Below are 12,421 nucleotides of genomic sequence, written 5' to 3' on the forward strand. Positions count from 1 at the left end.
AGGAGTTTGGTCAACATGTCAAAACCCCATCTCTACAAAAAATACAAAAAAGTAGCCAAGCATGGTGGCACACATCTGTGGTCCCAGCTACTTGGGAGGTGGAGGTGGGAGGATCACCTGAGCTCGGGGAGGTCGAGGCTACAACGAGCCATGATATTGCCACTGCACTCTAGCCTGGACGATAGAATAATTGAGCTAGATTTTTTAGGTTTTACCTTATAGTGGAACATTTGGAGTCTGAGTAGCTTTTTTCTTTTATTGATTTAAATATTCTTGTGCTTATATTAATAATTTTCCAGGGCCGAGTGCGGTGGCTCACACCTGTAATCCCAGTGATTTGGGAGGCTGACGTGGGAGGATTGCTTGAGGCCAGGAGTTCAAGACCAGATTGGGCAATGTAGTAAAACCCCACCTCTACAAAAAATACAAAAATTAGTCGTGTGGTGGTGCATGCCTGTAGTTCCAGCTACTTGGGAGGCTCAGGTAGGAGGATTGCTTTAACCCAGGAGGTCAAGGCTGCAGTATGCTATGATCCTGCCACTGCGATCCATCCTGGAGGACAGTGAGAACATGTCTTAAAAATAATAATAATAATTTCCTCAGGAAATCCAGTTAATTCAGTAATATTTATAGGGTAGAACATTTTCCTAGATAATAAAAATTTATTTGGCCTCTATTAATTGGGAGCTATTTTTTAATATATGTTGAGATACTTTGCTCAGATTTTAGGAGGAATATTTAAACTACTTAAAGTGTCTTCCAAGTACCTTTGTATTTGTTAAAGTACTCATTTATTATAAACAATATGTTGTAGATAATTACTAAAAGAGGTCATACTTGATTTGTCATTTTTTTCTTTCTCTTCTTTCTTTTTTTTTAGATAGGGTCTCTCTCTGTTGCCCAGGCTGGAGTGCAGTGGCATGACAGTGGCTCACTGCAGCTTCAAAATTCCTGGGCTCAAGTGATGTTCCCACCTCAGCCTCCCAAATAGCTGGAACTACAGGCATGCAACACCACACCTGGCTAAGTTTTGTTGTTTGTGTTGGGGTTTTTTCTGTAGGGACAGGGTTTCCCTATATTACTTAGGCTGGTCTAAACTCCTGGGCTCAAGCGATCCTTCCACTTCAGCCTCCCAAAGTGCTGGGACTATAGACGTGAGACATCGCACCCAGCCAGTTATTTTTTTTCATTGTAAAACTTAAAATTTAGAGATTCAGACAGACTGCCACAACTGTTAGTTCTATATTCTTAGCCAGCTATCTCATAACTTGTTTCTCCTTTGAAAAAATCTAAAAAGACTTACAACTCTTTTTAGGTTATTAACAGAGCCTTATTAGGTTATTAACAAAACCCTTGGCACTTGCTTTTGAGGTGATGCTGGTGAAGGAAAGCAAAAAAAAAAAAAAAAAAAGAAGCAAGCTTTTGGGAAGATCTTAAATGGTTAAAAAAAATAATTCAGATCTGTGGATGGCTCCATAGTATTAGTGTGAAGTAGGCACTTTTTAGTTTTAATAAACATCCAAAGTACTTTACTGGCTACAATTCAGGAAATGAATATACTACTGACTGCTTGTAAATAAGTGAGTTGAAATATTTGTGTATTTGCTTCTAAAAAAATCATCTAATGCAGAGATCAGCACACTTTTCCTGTAAAGGATCAGATAGTAAATACTAATGTTTTAGGCTTTGCATACCCTGCAGTCCCTGCTGCGCAGATTCATCTCTGCATTGTAGTGGAAAAGCAGCCAAAGACGGTACATTAACAAATGAGAGGGACTGTGTTCCAAAAGAAAGTTTATTTAGAAAAACAAACAGTCAACAGTAATTTGCCAGAGTTTCAATTTAAAAATATGTCATTTATGGGAACTCTGTGTACTTTCTGCCCAGTTTTTCTGTAAACCCTAAAACTGCTTTAAAAAAAATAGTCTATTGAATTTTTTTTTTTTTTTTAATTGAAACAGGGTCTCACTGTGTCACCCAGGCTGGAGTGTAATGGCACGATCTCTGCTCACTGAAGCCTCCGCCTCCTGGGTTCAAGCAATTCTCCTGCCTCAGTCTCCCAAGTAACTGGGACTACAGGTGTGCGCCACGACACCTGGCCAATTTTTGTGTTTTTTTAGTAGAGTCGGTGTTTCACCAAGTTGGCCAGGCTGGTCTCGTACTCCTGACATCAAGTGATCTGCCCACCTCAGCCTCCTGGATTACAGGTGTGAGCCACCGGGCCTGACCTGAAATTATTTAAAAATGTCACAAACGGCCAGGCGCGGTGGCTCAAGCCTGTAATCCCAGCACTTTGGGAGGCCGAGACGGGCGGATCACGACGTCAGGAGATCGAGACTATCCTGCCTAACACGGTGAAACCCCGTCTCTACTAAAAAATACAAAAAAAAACCCGCCGGGCATGGTGGCAGGTGCCTGTAGTCCCAGCTACTCGGGAGGCTGAGGCAGGAGAATGGCATGAACCCGGGAGACGGAGCTTGCAGTGAGCTGAGATCGCGCCACTGCACCCCAGTCTGGGCAACAGAGCGAGACTCCATCTCAAAAAAAAAAAAGTCACAGACAATAAAAATAATTTAGAATGAAATGATGATCAAACCTCAAAGACATCTCTTGGTTTTTACTGAATAATAAATTTACTAGATGACTAATTATAACTATTGACTGTCATCTATGCTTACAGAGGGCTTCAGACCATTCTGTTTTATAGGGGTCTTTTTAAAAACTTATTTTACTTGTTGATTAAAACAAAATTGTGACATTATTACATTTGATAACATAAACACCTAGAGGACCTTTTTCAACATTTGGGAGAATTGTTGGAAGAATCGCTGATTTAAAGGATTTCCTTAGTTGAACACAAAATAATTGCTGAAGAATTTTTAACAATGTTACTATTCTTCTATCATTGATACAGTAATTACTTTGAGTGTCCATCCTACAGTATTTATTTTTTCTCCTAGTCTATAAATATACCCTGGAGTGTGCTTGTGACTGTCAGTTAAAGTATTTGCAGTCATTGACTGTAATATCTATGTCATTCATTTGACAATGCATTTGAAAAATTAATTTAGACTAATGTGTTGTTGCAGCTGAATTAATTTTAATGGATTTTCTGGGGTTTTTAGTTTAAATATCACTGTAATGTATCTATTTACTTTTAAACTTTTTATTGTGAAATGTAACACATAGAAACATACATAAAATAGATGTCCAGTTTAATAAATTATTATAAAGCAAACATCAGTGGAACTACCATTGCAGGTCAAGAAGGTCAAAGAATAGAGCGTTGTCAGCATGTCAGAATCCCCTTAAAAGCCCCTTTCCAACTATAACTCCTTCTGTTACCACAGATAGCTGGTAATCTTGATTTTTTTTTTATAGCATCCTTTTCTTTACTTACTAATTTATATTTTATTGAGATGGAGTTTCACTCTTGTCACCCAGGCTGGAGTGCAGTGGCACAATCTTGGCTCACTGCAACCCCCGCCTCCTGGGTCCAAGTGATTCTCCTGCCTCAGCCTCCCAAGTAGCTGGGATTATAAGCATGCGCTACCATGCCCAGCTAGTTTTTGTAGTTTTAGTAGAGAGATGGTTTCACCATGTTGGCTAGGCTGATCTTGAACTCTCAACCTCAAGTGATCTGCTTGCCTCAGCCTCCCAAAGTGCTGGGATTACAGGCGTGAGCTACTATACCCAGCCTATTTCTTTACTTTTTTTTTTTCTTTTTATTCTATTGCCCAGACGGGAGGTTTCACCATGTTGGCCAGGCTGGCCTCTAACTACTGACCTCAAGTGATCTGCCCACCTTCGCCTCTGAAAGTGTTGGGATTACAGGCGTGAGCCACTGTGCCCAGCCCATTTCTTTACTTCTTAATAGTTTTTTCTCGTATATGTGCAGCTCTAAACAATATAGTTAAATTTTGCCTGTTTTTAAGCTTTGCATTACTTTTAATAGCAAAAACCACAGTTACTTTTGTATCAACCTAATAAATAGAATAATATAGTAAAGACTGGTTATAGGCCAGGCGCGGTGGCTCATGCCTGTAATCCCAGCACTTTGGGAGGCTGAGGCGGGTGGATTACGAGGTCAGGAGATCGAGACCATCCTGGCTAACACATAGAGCCCCGTTTCTACTAAAAATACAAAAAAATTAGCCGGGCGTGGTGGCGGGCGCCTGTATTCCCAGCTACTCGGAGGCTGAGGCAGGAGAATGGTGTGAACACGAGAGGCGGAGCTTGCAGTGAGCCAAGATTGCGCCACTGCACTCCAGCTGGGCAACAGAGAGAGACTCTGTCTCAAAAAAAAAAAAAAAAAAAGACTGGCTATAAAGATTCTAATATATGTGAATGCTAATGTATAAGTATAGTAGATCCATAATATAGACATAAGTATTTGTGTTTCTGACTGCAAGAAACACTTTAGTCACCTAAAACATTTAATTTTATAGAAATAATATTTTGTTTTTCAGGTGAAACTTCCACCGATGATGGAAATCATAACTGCTGAGCAGCTGATGGAATATTTAGGTTAGTGTTGAAAAGTGGATTTTATATCTCTTTCAAAACAAACATTTTCAAAGCTAGTTTATTACCCAGTCTCACCTTTCTGAAGTGCTATTATATAATCTATTTTAAAATTACAATTTTGAATCGGCTAATTAAAAATTTTTATCAGTATGTTACTGTTCTTAGATGGTATAGTCTTCTTTCTGACCAGCATTGAAATTCTGTAATACACATGAGGAATCTAGGTAACGTCTAGAAAACAAGATACATCTTAATCCCAATAAATTGTAGAATGGGAGATGGCACAGAATCGCTGACATTGCATGTGGAAAGTGTTCAAAAATATTGGGTAGACTTGAATTAAAGACAAAGGAGGTGATTTAGAGCAGTGCTACTGAAAGTGTGTGATTCATGGACCTATGCCAGTCTACAAAATGTTAGTTATCAGTCTGCAGTGAGATAGAATCTTCTCCTAGGATGTAAAATATTTACATTAGTAAGCACAGTGTTCATTTCAACTGAAATTTTTTATAGGAAAATTTTCTTGTTGAAGGAAGTAATGTATTGAATTGCATTCTTCTCTAAGCTGCTTATTTCTTTTTTTTTTTTTTTTTTTTTTTTTTGAGACAGTCTCGCTCTGTCACCCAGGCTGGAATTCAGTGGCGCGATCTTGGCTCACTACAAGCTCCGCCTCCTGGGTTCCCGCCATTCTCCTGCCTCAGCCTCCTAAGTAGCTGGGACTACGGGCGCCCGCCACCGCGCCCGGCTAATTTTTTGTATTTTTAGTAGAGACGGGGTTTCACCGTGGTCTCGATCTCCTGACCTTGTGATCCGCCTGCCTCAGCCTCCCAAAGTGCTGGGATTACAGGCCTGAGCCACCGCGCCCGGCCTAAGCTGCTTATTTCAAAACAGACCAGTAATATAGTTTGTAGACTGGCTACATTGAGTTGAACTTGTTTAGAGAGCAGGCAGTTGTACATCACATTGTGGCCTTTTATAATCTGGCAAATAAGAATTTATATATTTATACTATTACCAAATAGGAAATCTTAATCCGTATTCTTACAGTTTTTTTAGTATTTAAATTATTATTAAGACCAGGTGTGGTGACTCACGCCTGTAATGCCAGCACTTTGGGAGGCCAAGGCAGGTGGATCACTTGAGGTCAATAGTTCGAAACCAGCCTGGCCAACATGGTGAAACCCTGTGTCTACTAAAATTACAAAAATTAGCCAGGTGTGGTGTCATGCACCTGTAAGTCCTAACTATTTGGGAGGGTGAGGTGGGAGAATTGCTTGAACTCAAGAGGTGGAGGTTGCAGTGAGCTGAGATCATGCCACTGCACTCTAGCCAGAGTGATGGAGTGAGACTCCGTCTCAAAAACAAAAACAAATTTTATTTTTTAAAAATCTTGTCACCTGGGGCCGGGCACGGTAGCTCATGCCTGTAATCCCAGAACTTTGGGAGGCCAAGGTGGGCAGATCACGAGGTCAGGAGATTGAGACCATCCTGGCTAACATGGTGAAACCCTGTCTTTACTAAAAAATACAAAAAAATTAGCCAGGCGTGGTGGGGGGCGCCTGATGTCTCAGCTACTTGGGAGGCTGAGACAGGAGAATGATGTGAACCCGGGAGGCGTAGCTTGTAGTGAGCCGAGATTGCACCACTGCACTCCAGTCTGGGTGACAGAGTAAGATTCCATCTCAAAAAGAAAAGAAAAGAAATATCTTGTCCACTGGTTAATTTGTCCGTACCCTTCCAGACAACTAGTTAACTCATTTTTTTTGTGAGATACAGACTTAGTGATATAACTGACACTGCAAATTTTAGAAGACTCTTTTTTTATTTTTTTCTTTTGAGACAGAGTCTTACTCTATCGCCCAGGCTGGAGTGCAGTGGCGTGATCATGACTTGCTGCAATCTCGACCTCCCTAGGCTCAGGTGATCCTCCCACGTGAGCCTCCCTAGTAACTGGGACTACATGCACATGCTGCCACATCCAGCTAATTTTTAGATTTTTGATTTTTTTTTTGAGACAGAGTTTCACTCTTGTTGCCCAGGCTGGAGTGCAATGGCATGATCTCAGCTCACCACAGCCTCCACCTCCTGGGTTCAAGTGATTCTCCTGCCTCAGCCTCCCGAGTAGCTGGGATTACAGGCATGTGCTACCACACCCGGCTAATTTTGTGTTTTTAGTAGAGACAGGGTTTCTCCATGTTGATCAGGCTGGTCTTGAACTCCCGACCTCAGGTGATCCGCCCACCTCGGCCTCCCAAAGTGCTGGGATTACAGGCGTGAGCCACCGTGCCTGGTCAAGTTTTATTTTTGTAGAGATCAGATTTCACTGTGTTGCCCAGGCTTGTCTTGAACTCCTGGGTTTAAGCGATACGCCCGCCTTGGCCTCTCAAAGTGCTGGGATTACAGGCATGAGCCACTGCACCCGGCAGGAAGACCCTTATTTTAGAAAGTATAATTGGAGGCTGGGCGCGGTGGCTCAAGCCTGTAATCCCAGCACTTTGGGAGGCCGAGGCGGGCGGATCACGAGGTCAGGAGATCAAGACCATCCTGGCTAACACGGTGAAACCCCATCTCCGCTAAAAAATACAAAAAACTAGCCGAGCGAGGTGGCGGGCACCTGTAGTCCCAGCTACTCGGGAGGCTGAGGCAGGAGAATGGCATAAACCCAGGAGGCGGAGCTTGCAGTGAGCTGAGATCTGGCCACTGCACTCCAGCCTGGGTGACAGAGCGAGGCTCCGTCTCAAAAAAAAAAAAAAAGAAAATATAATTCGTATCATTTAATCCCCATTCACTGGCTAGGGACCTCATAGTTAAGGGTAGATTACTCTGAATACCTAGATGTCTGCAAATTGGTTTAAAAAGAAAATCCCTCTTTTAGGCTAGCTTAGTGATTCTTTTAATTTTTATTATTATTTAAAGTTTTTATTTTTTTTCCCACGGGACGCTGCTTGATAAATGATTCTTAAAGTTAGTGATTCCTAAGTTATATTTTATGGGGAAGGCTGAAATATACTGGGTGATTTTGAGGAATAGCCAATATGACTGCCAAGGAGTACACAAAGGGGAGTTGTAGGAGATGAGATCAGAGAGTTGACGCAGTCAGATCATATGGGGCCCTAAGGATGTAACAGCAATTTTGGTTTTTGCCATAAGTAAGCTGGGAAGCTGTTGGAGGATTTTGAACAGAGGACTGACATGATCTAACTTTGGATTTAATAAGAATTCTCTAGCAGTTATGTTGACAATAGACCTTAGCGGGGTAAGGACAAGCGGGAAAACCATTTAGGAAGTTATTACAACTAGCAACAGATGGTGGCTTTAACCAAGGTAAAATAAGTGAAATTTGTAAGAAGCGGTTAGATTCTGGATAGAGAGTTGACAGAATTTGCTGATCAGTTGGATGTAGAATGAAGGTGGAGTCAAGGGTTATCTCATCGTTTTTGGTTTGAACAAGTAGAAGGATGGAAATAGGAAAACTGAAATAGGAAAAAATGGAAGGGGCAAGGTTTTTAGGGAGAAATTGCAGGATTTTTGTTTTTAGATGTTTATCTACATCAAAACGGAACAATCAGGCCAGGCACAGTGGCTCGCGCCTGTAATCCCAGCACTTTGGGAGACCGAGGCAGGCAGATCACGAGGTCAGGAGATTGAGACCATCCTGGCTAACACCGTGAAACCCCATCTCCACTAAAAACAAAAAATTAGCCAGGTGTGGTGGGGGCGCCTGTAGTCCCAACTACTCAGGAGGCTGAGGCAGGAGAATGGCGTGAACCCAGGTGGCGGAGGTTGCAGTGAGCCGAGATCGCGCCACTGCACTCCAGCCTGGGCGACAGAGCGAGACTCCATCTCAAAAAAAAAAAAAAATGGAGCCATCAGGAAAGCAATTATTGAGAGAGATATATATATATCTTGAGTTCAGAGGAGAGGTCTGGATCAGCACTATACAATTAAAATTTCTGTAATGATAGAAATGTTCTGTATCTGTACTGTCCAGTTTAGTAGCCACTAGCCGCATGTGGCCCTCAAGCTCTTAAAATGTAGCTCGTGTCTTGAGCCCAGGAGTTTGAGGCCAGCCTGGGCAACATGGTGACACCCCATCTCCACTTAAAAATTCAAAAATTAGCCAGGCGTGATGGTGTGCACCTGTAGTCCCAGCTACTTGGGAAGCTGAGGTGGGAGGATTGCTTGAGCCCAGGATTCAGAGGCTGCAGTGAGCCAAGATCACAACACTGCACTCTACCCTGGGCAACAGGGCAAGACCCTATCTCAAAATTGTGTGTGTGTATGTGTGTTTGGGTGTGTGTGTGTGTAATGTGACCAAGGAAATGAATTTTTAATTTTATATAATGTAAATTAAATTTAATAGCCACATATTGCTACTGGCTACTGTATTAGACAGTACAAGTCTAGTCTATAAATATGTATTTACAGACAACATATATAAACAGTAGTTAGATTGGGTGAGATCATTAAGGGAAGGAATGTAGTAGATAGAAAAGAAAAGGTCAGTAGACTGAGTCCAAGATATGCCAGTGATTAGAAGATGGGGAAGGAGAAAGAGCCAGCATGCCCAGCCAGGTAGAAGAAAAATAGGAGGCTGTGATTTCCTAGAATCCTAATGAAGAAATGTTTCAAGGAAGAGTGAGAGATGAGCTGAATCGAATGCTGCTAATAGCTCAAACAGGAGGAAGACTAAAAATTGACTATTTAGCCATAAGGAAGTCATTGGTAACCTTGATGAGAGTATGGGATGAAAACCTGACTGGAAACAAGAGAAAACTGGAAACCCTCACACCTAGCCAGTAGAAATGTAAAATAATACAGCCACTTTGAAAAGCAGTTTGGCAATTCTTTAAAAAGTTAAAGAGAATTACCGTATGACCATGAAATATCATTCCTAGGTATTTACCCAAGAGAAGTGAAAACATATGTCCGTACAACTTGTATAAAAATGTTCGGGCTAGGTGCTGTGGCTTATGCCTGTAATCCCAGCATTTTGGGAGGCCAAGGCGGGTGGATCACAATGTCAAGAGTTTGAGACCAGCCTGGCCAAGGTGGTAAAACCCTGTCTCTACTAAAAACATAAAAATTAGCCAGGCGTGGTGGCATGTGCCTATAATTCCAGCTACTCAGAAGGCCGAAGCAGAAGAATCACTTGAACCCGAGAGGTGCAAGTTGCAGTGATCTGAGATCATGCCATTGCATTCCAGCCTAGGCAACAGAGCAAGACTCTGTCTCAGGGAAAAAAAAAAAATATGTTCAAAGCAGCATTATTCTTAGTAGTCAAAAAATGGAAACAACTGAAATGTCTATCAACTGATGAGCAGATAAACAAATGTAAATTTGTGCAATGGAATATTATTCAGCCATAAAAAGCTATGAAGTATGAATACATGCTATAACATGGATGAACCCTAAAACATTTAAGTGAAAGAGGCAAAGTCACAAAAGAGTGTATGATTCCCTTTATATGAAACATCCATTAGTCAGGCTGGTGGTGCATGCCTATGGTCCCAGCTACTTGGGAAGCTGAGGTGGGATGATCACTTAAACCCAGGAGTTTGAGACTGCAATGAGCTATGACCATACCACTGCATTCCAGCCTGGGTAAGAGAGCAAGAACCTTATCTCTAAAAAATGAAAATTTAAAAAAACTTGAATAGGCAAATTTATAGAGACAGAAAGTAGTTTAGTGGTTGCTTAGGGTTGGGAAAGAGATTGGGTGAAATGGGGGTTGACTGCTAATGGGTACAGGGTTTCTTTTAGGGAGGACCAAAATGGGACTGGCACGGTGGCTCACACCTGTAATCCCAGCACTTTGGGTGGTTGAGGTGGGTGGTTCACTTGAGCTCAGGAGTTCAAGACCAGCCTGGGCAACGTGGCGAAACCCTGTCTCTACTAAAAATACAAAGAATTAGCCGGATGTGGTGGCGCATGCCTGTAGTCCCAGCTACTTGTGAGGCTGAGGCAGAAGAATCGCTTGAACCCAGCAGTCAGAGGTTGTAGTGAGCAGAGATAACACCACTGCACTCCAGCCTGGGTGACAGTGAGACTCTGTCTCAATCAATCAATCAGTCAATAATAAAATTAGATCATGATGATAGTTTCATAATCCTGTGAATATACTACAAAAAATAATTGAATTGTACATTTTAAGTGGGTAGGTTGTATGGGATGTGGATTATACTTCAAAGCCATTTTATAAAAGAGAAAACTAGAGAAAAGGAGCTGCAGAAAGTACTTTATACAAATAGAAAATCTAGCCTTAGATAGTTCATCCATGGTAATAGGAGGAAAGACAGAACATATTACAAAGAGGTGCAGGTAAGTGGGTGGATGTGGTTGTAGCTAGTCTCTTGAGTACTTCTATTTTCTCAATGAAATAGGAAACAAAGTCATCAATTGGGAGTGAGGACGAGGGAGGAGTTGTTAAAAGTAAGAGGGAAGGTATAAAATAATTGCCTAGAGAAATGGGAGAGTGAATGGATTAGAGAGCTGTGGTAGGATTTTGGGATGTTACCTTTGAGGTTAGTGAAACCAGCTAGGATGGCGTTACGTTTTCTCAGTCGTGTTCAGCTGCACGAGTCCAGGTCTGAATGATGGGAGGCCAGGATTTAACCAGAGCTGAATTTTTGCCTGATGAGTGTGTTGACGAAAGAATCTAGGGTATGTTGCTCTACATGTCGTCAGTGGTGGGGCCAGGGTTGTGCGGTGGGGGATGAGGGGAGTAGTCTAAGGTATGAAGGTGTGTATAGAGAGTGATTATAATCATGGGCCATAGAATTTAAGCTGCGTAAAGAGGAAATGATGTAAGTGTGTGGAAGGAAAACGTAATGAGATTAATGGATTGTAAGTCTCGATTCCTGATACAGCTGAGGAATTTTTGGTAATAATGAAACGTATTACCATGGGAAATGAGTTTCTGAGATGAAGTAGAATAAAAGGTTGTTTTTCTGGGTGTGTGTGTGTGTGGGTGTGTTTTAAGAATAAAGTATCTTCGTTGGAGAAGAGGCCAAGGAACAGAGAGGCAGGGTGTTGGAAGAGACATCCCCGTGCTTATTGAAATTACCAAAAATGACGGGATTTGTGTTGGAGAAAGGAGCTAAGAATAAAGGGTATTGGCCTGGAGCTCAGTAGATAACTGCAACAAGGTGGGTAGATAATGGGTAGAATTATCTGAGTTTTAAAACTGAGGAATTTAGGGAGGAAGAAGGGAGAGAATAACCTCAAAGGTAACACCCCAAAATCATACCACAGCTCTCTAATCCATTCACTCTCCCATTTCTCTAGGCAATTATTTTATACCTTCCCTCTTACTTTCAACAACAAGTGGGTACCTATTCCACTTTGAGGCTCACTGGTAAAAGAAGTATGAGAGAGAACAGAACTATCACTTAAGAGAACTGCATTGTCATCAAGACAGAGCCAGATACTCAGATAGTAAGGTGAAGGGAACATTCAGAGAAGTTGAATATCTAGGGAATTTGCTAATGGCAGACTATGAGTTCCAGAGAACACTGAAATTTGAGATAAGAATTTAGAAGTCATCAGTATAAAAATGGTATTTAAATCTGTGGAAGTTGATAAGATAATAGAGAGAGAAAAGAAGAGGGTCCAGGATTCTCCCCTGAAGTTTCCCAGCGTGTAGAGATTAGGTGGAGCAGTGTTTCAACTTTCTTTTCATTATTGCCATTCTGAGGAGCCTTTATAGACACTTTTGTCCTAATGGCTCACTTCAGGACATTTTAATAATGTAAATATATTGTATGTGTTTTTTGGTTTTTGTTTTGTTTTTCTTGAGATGGAGTCTTGCTCTGTTGCCCAGGCTGGAGTGCAGTGGCTGGATCTCAGCTCATTGCAAGCTCCACCTCCCGGTTCATGCCATTCTCCTGCCTCA

At 41.7% G+C, this 12,421-nt stretch overlaps 1 protein-coding gene across 13 annotated transcripts in view; it reads left to right on the forward strand.

The window, feature by feature from the left end:
* The window catches only part of MINDY2 (MINDY lysine 48 deubiquitinase 2), an 84,939-nt gene that overhangs the window by 13,019 nt on the left and 59,499 nt on the right, over nt 1-12,421 (forward strand). For all 13 annotated transcript variants that reach the window (XR_012414995.1, XR_012414996.1, XR_012414997.1 and 10 more), the window contains exon 2: nt 4,470-4,527. Coding sequence is in view for 8 of the 13 variants with exons in the window: in XM_065547971.2 (XP_065404043.1) it covers nt 4,470-4,527 (58 nt within the window). In the remaining 5 variants the exon portion in view is untranslated. The remainder of the gene's footprint in view (nt 1-4,469; nt 4,528-12,421) is intronic.

This window comes from Macaca fascicularis, chromosome 7 (assembly GCF_037993035.2).
Source record: "Macaca fascicularis isolate 582-1 chromosome 7, T2T-MFA8v1.1".
Lineage (NCBI taxonomy): Eukaryota > Metazoa > Chordata > Mammalia > Primates > Cercopithecidae > Macaca > Macaca fascicularis.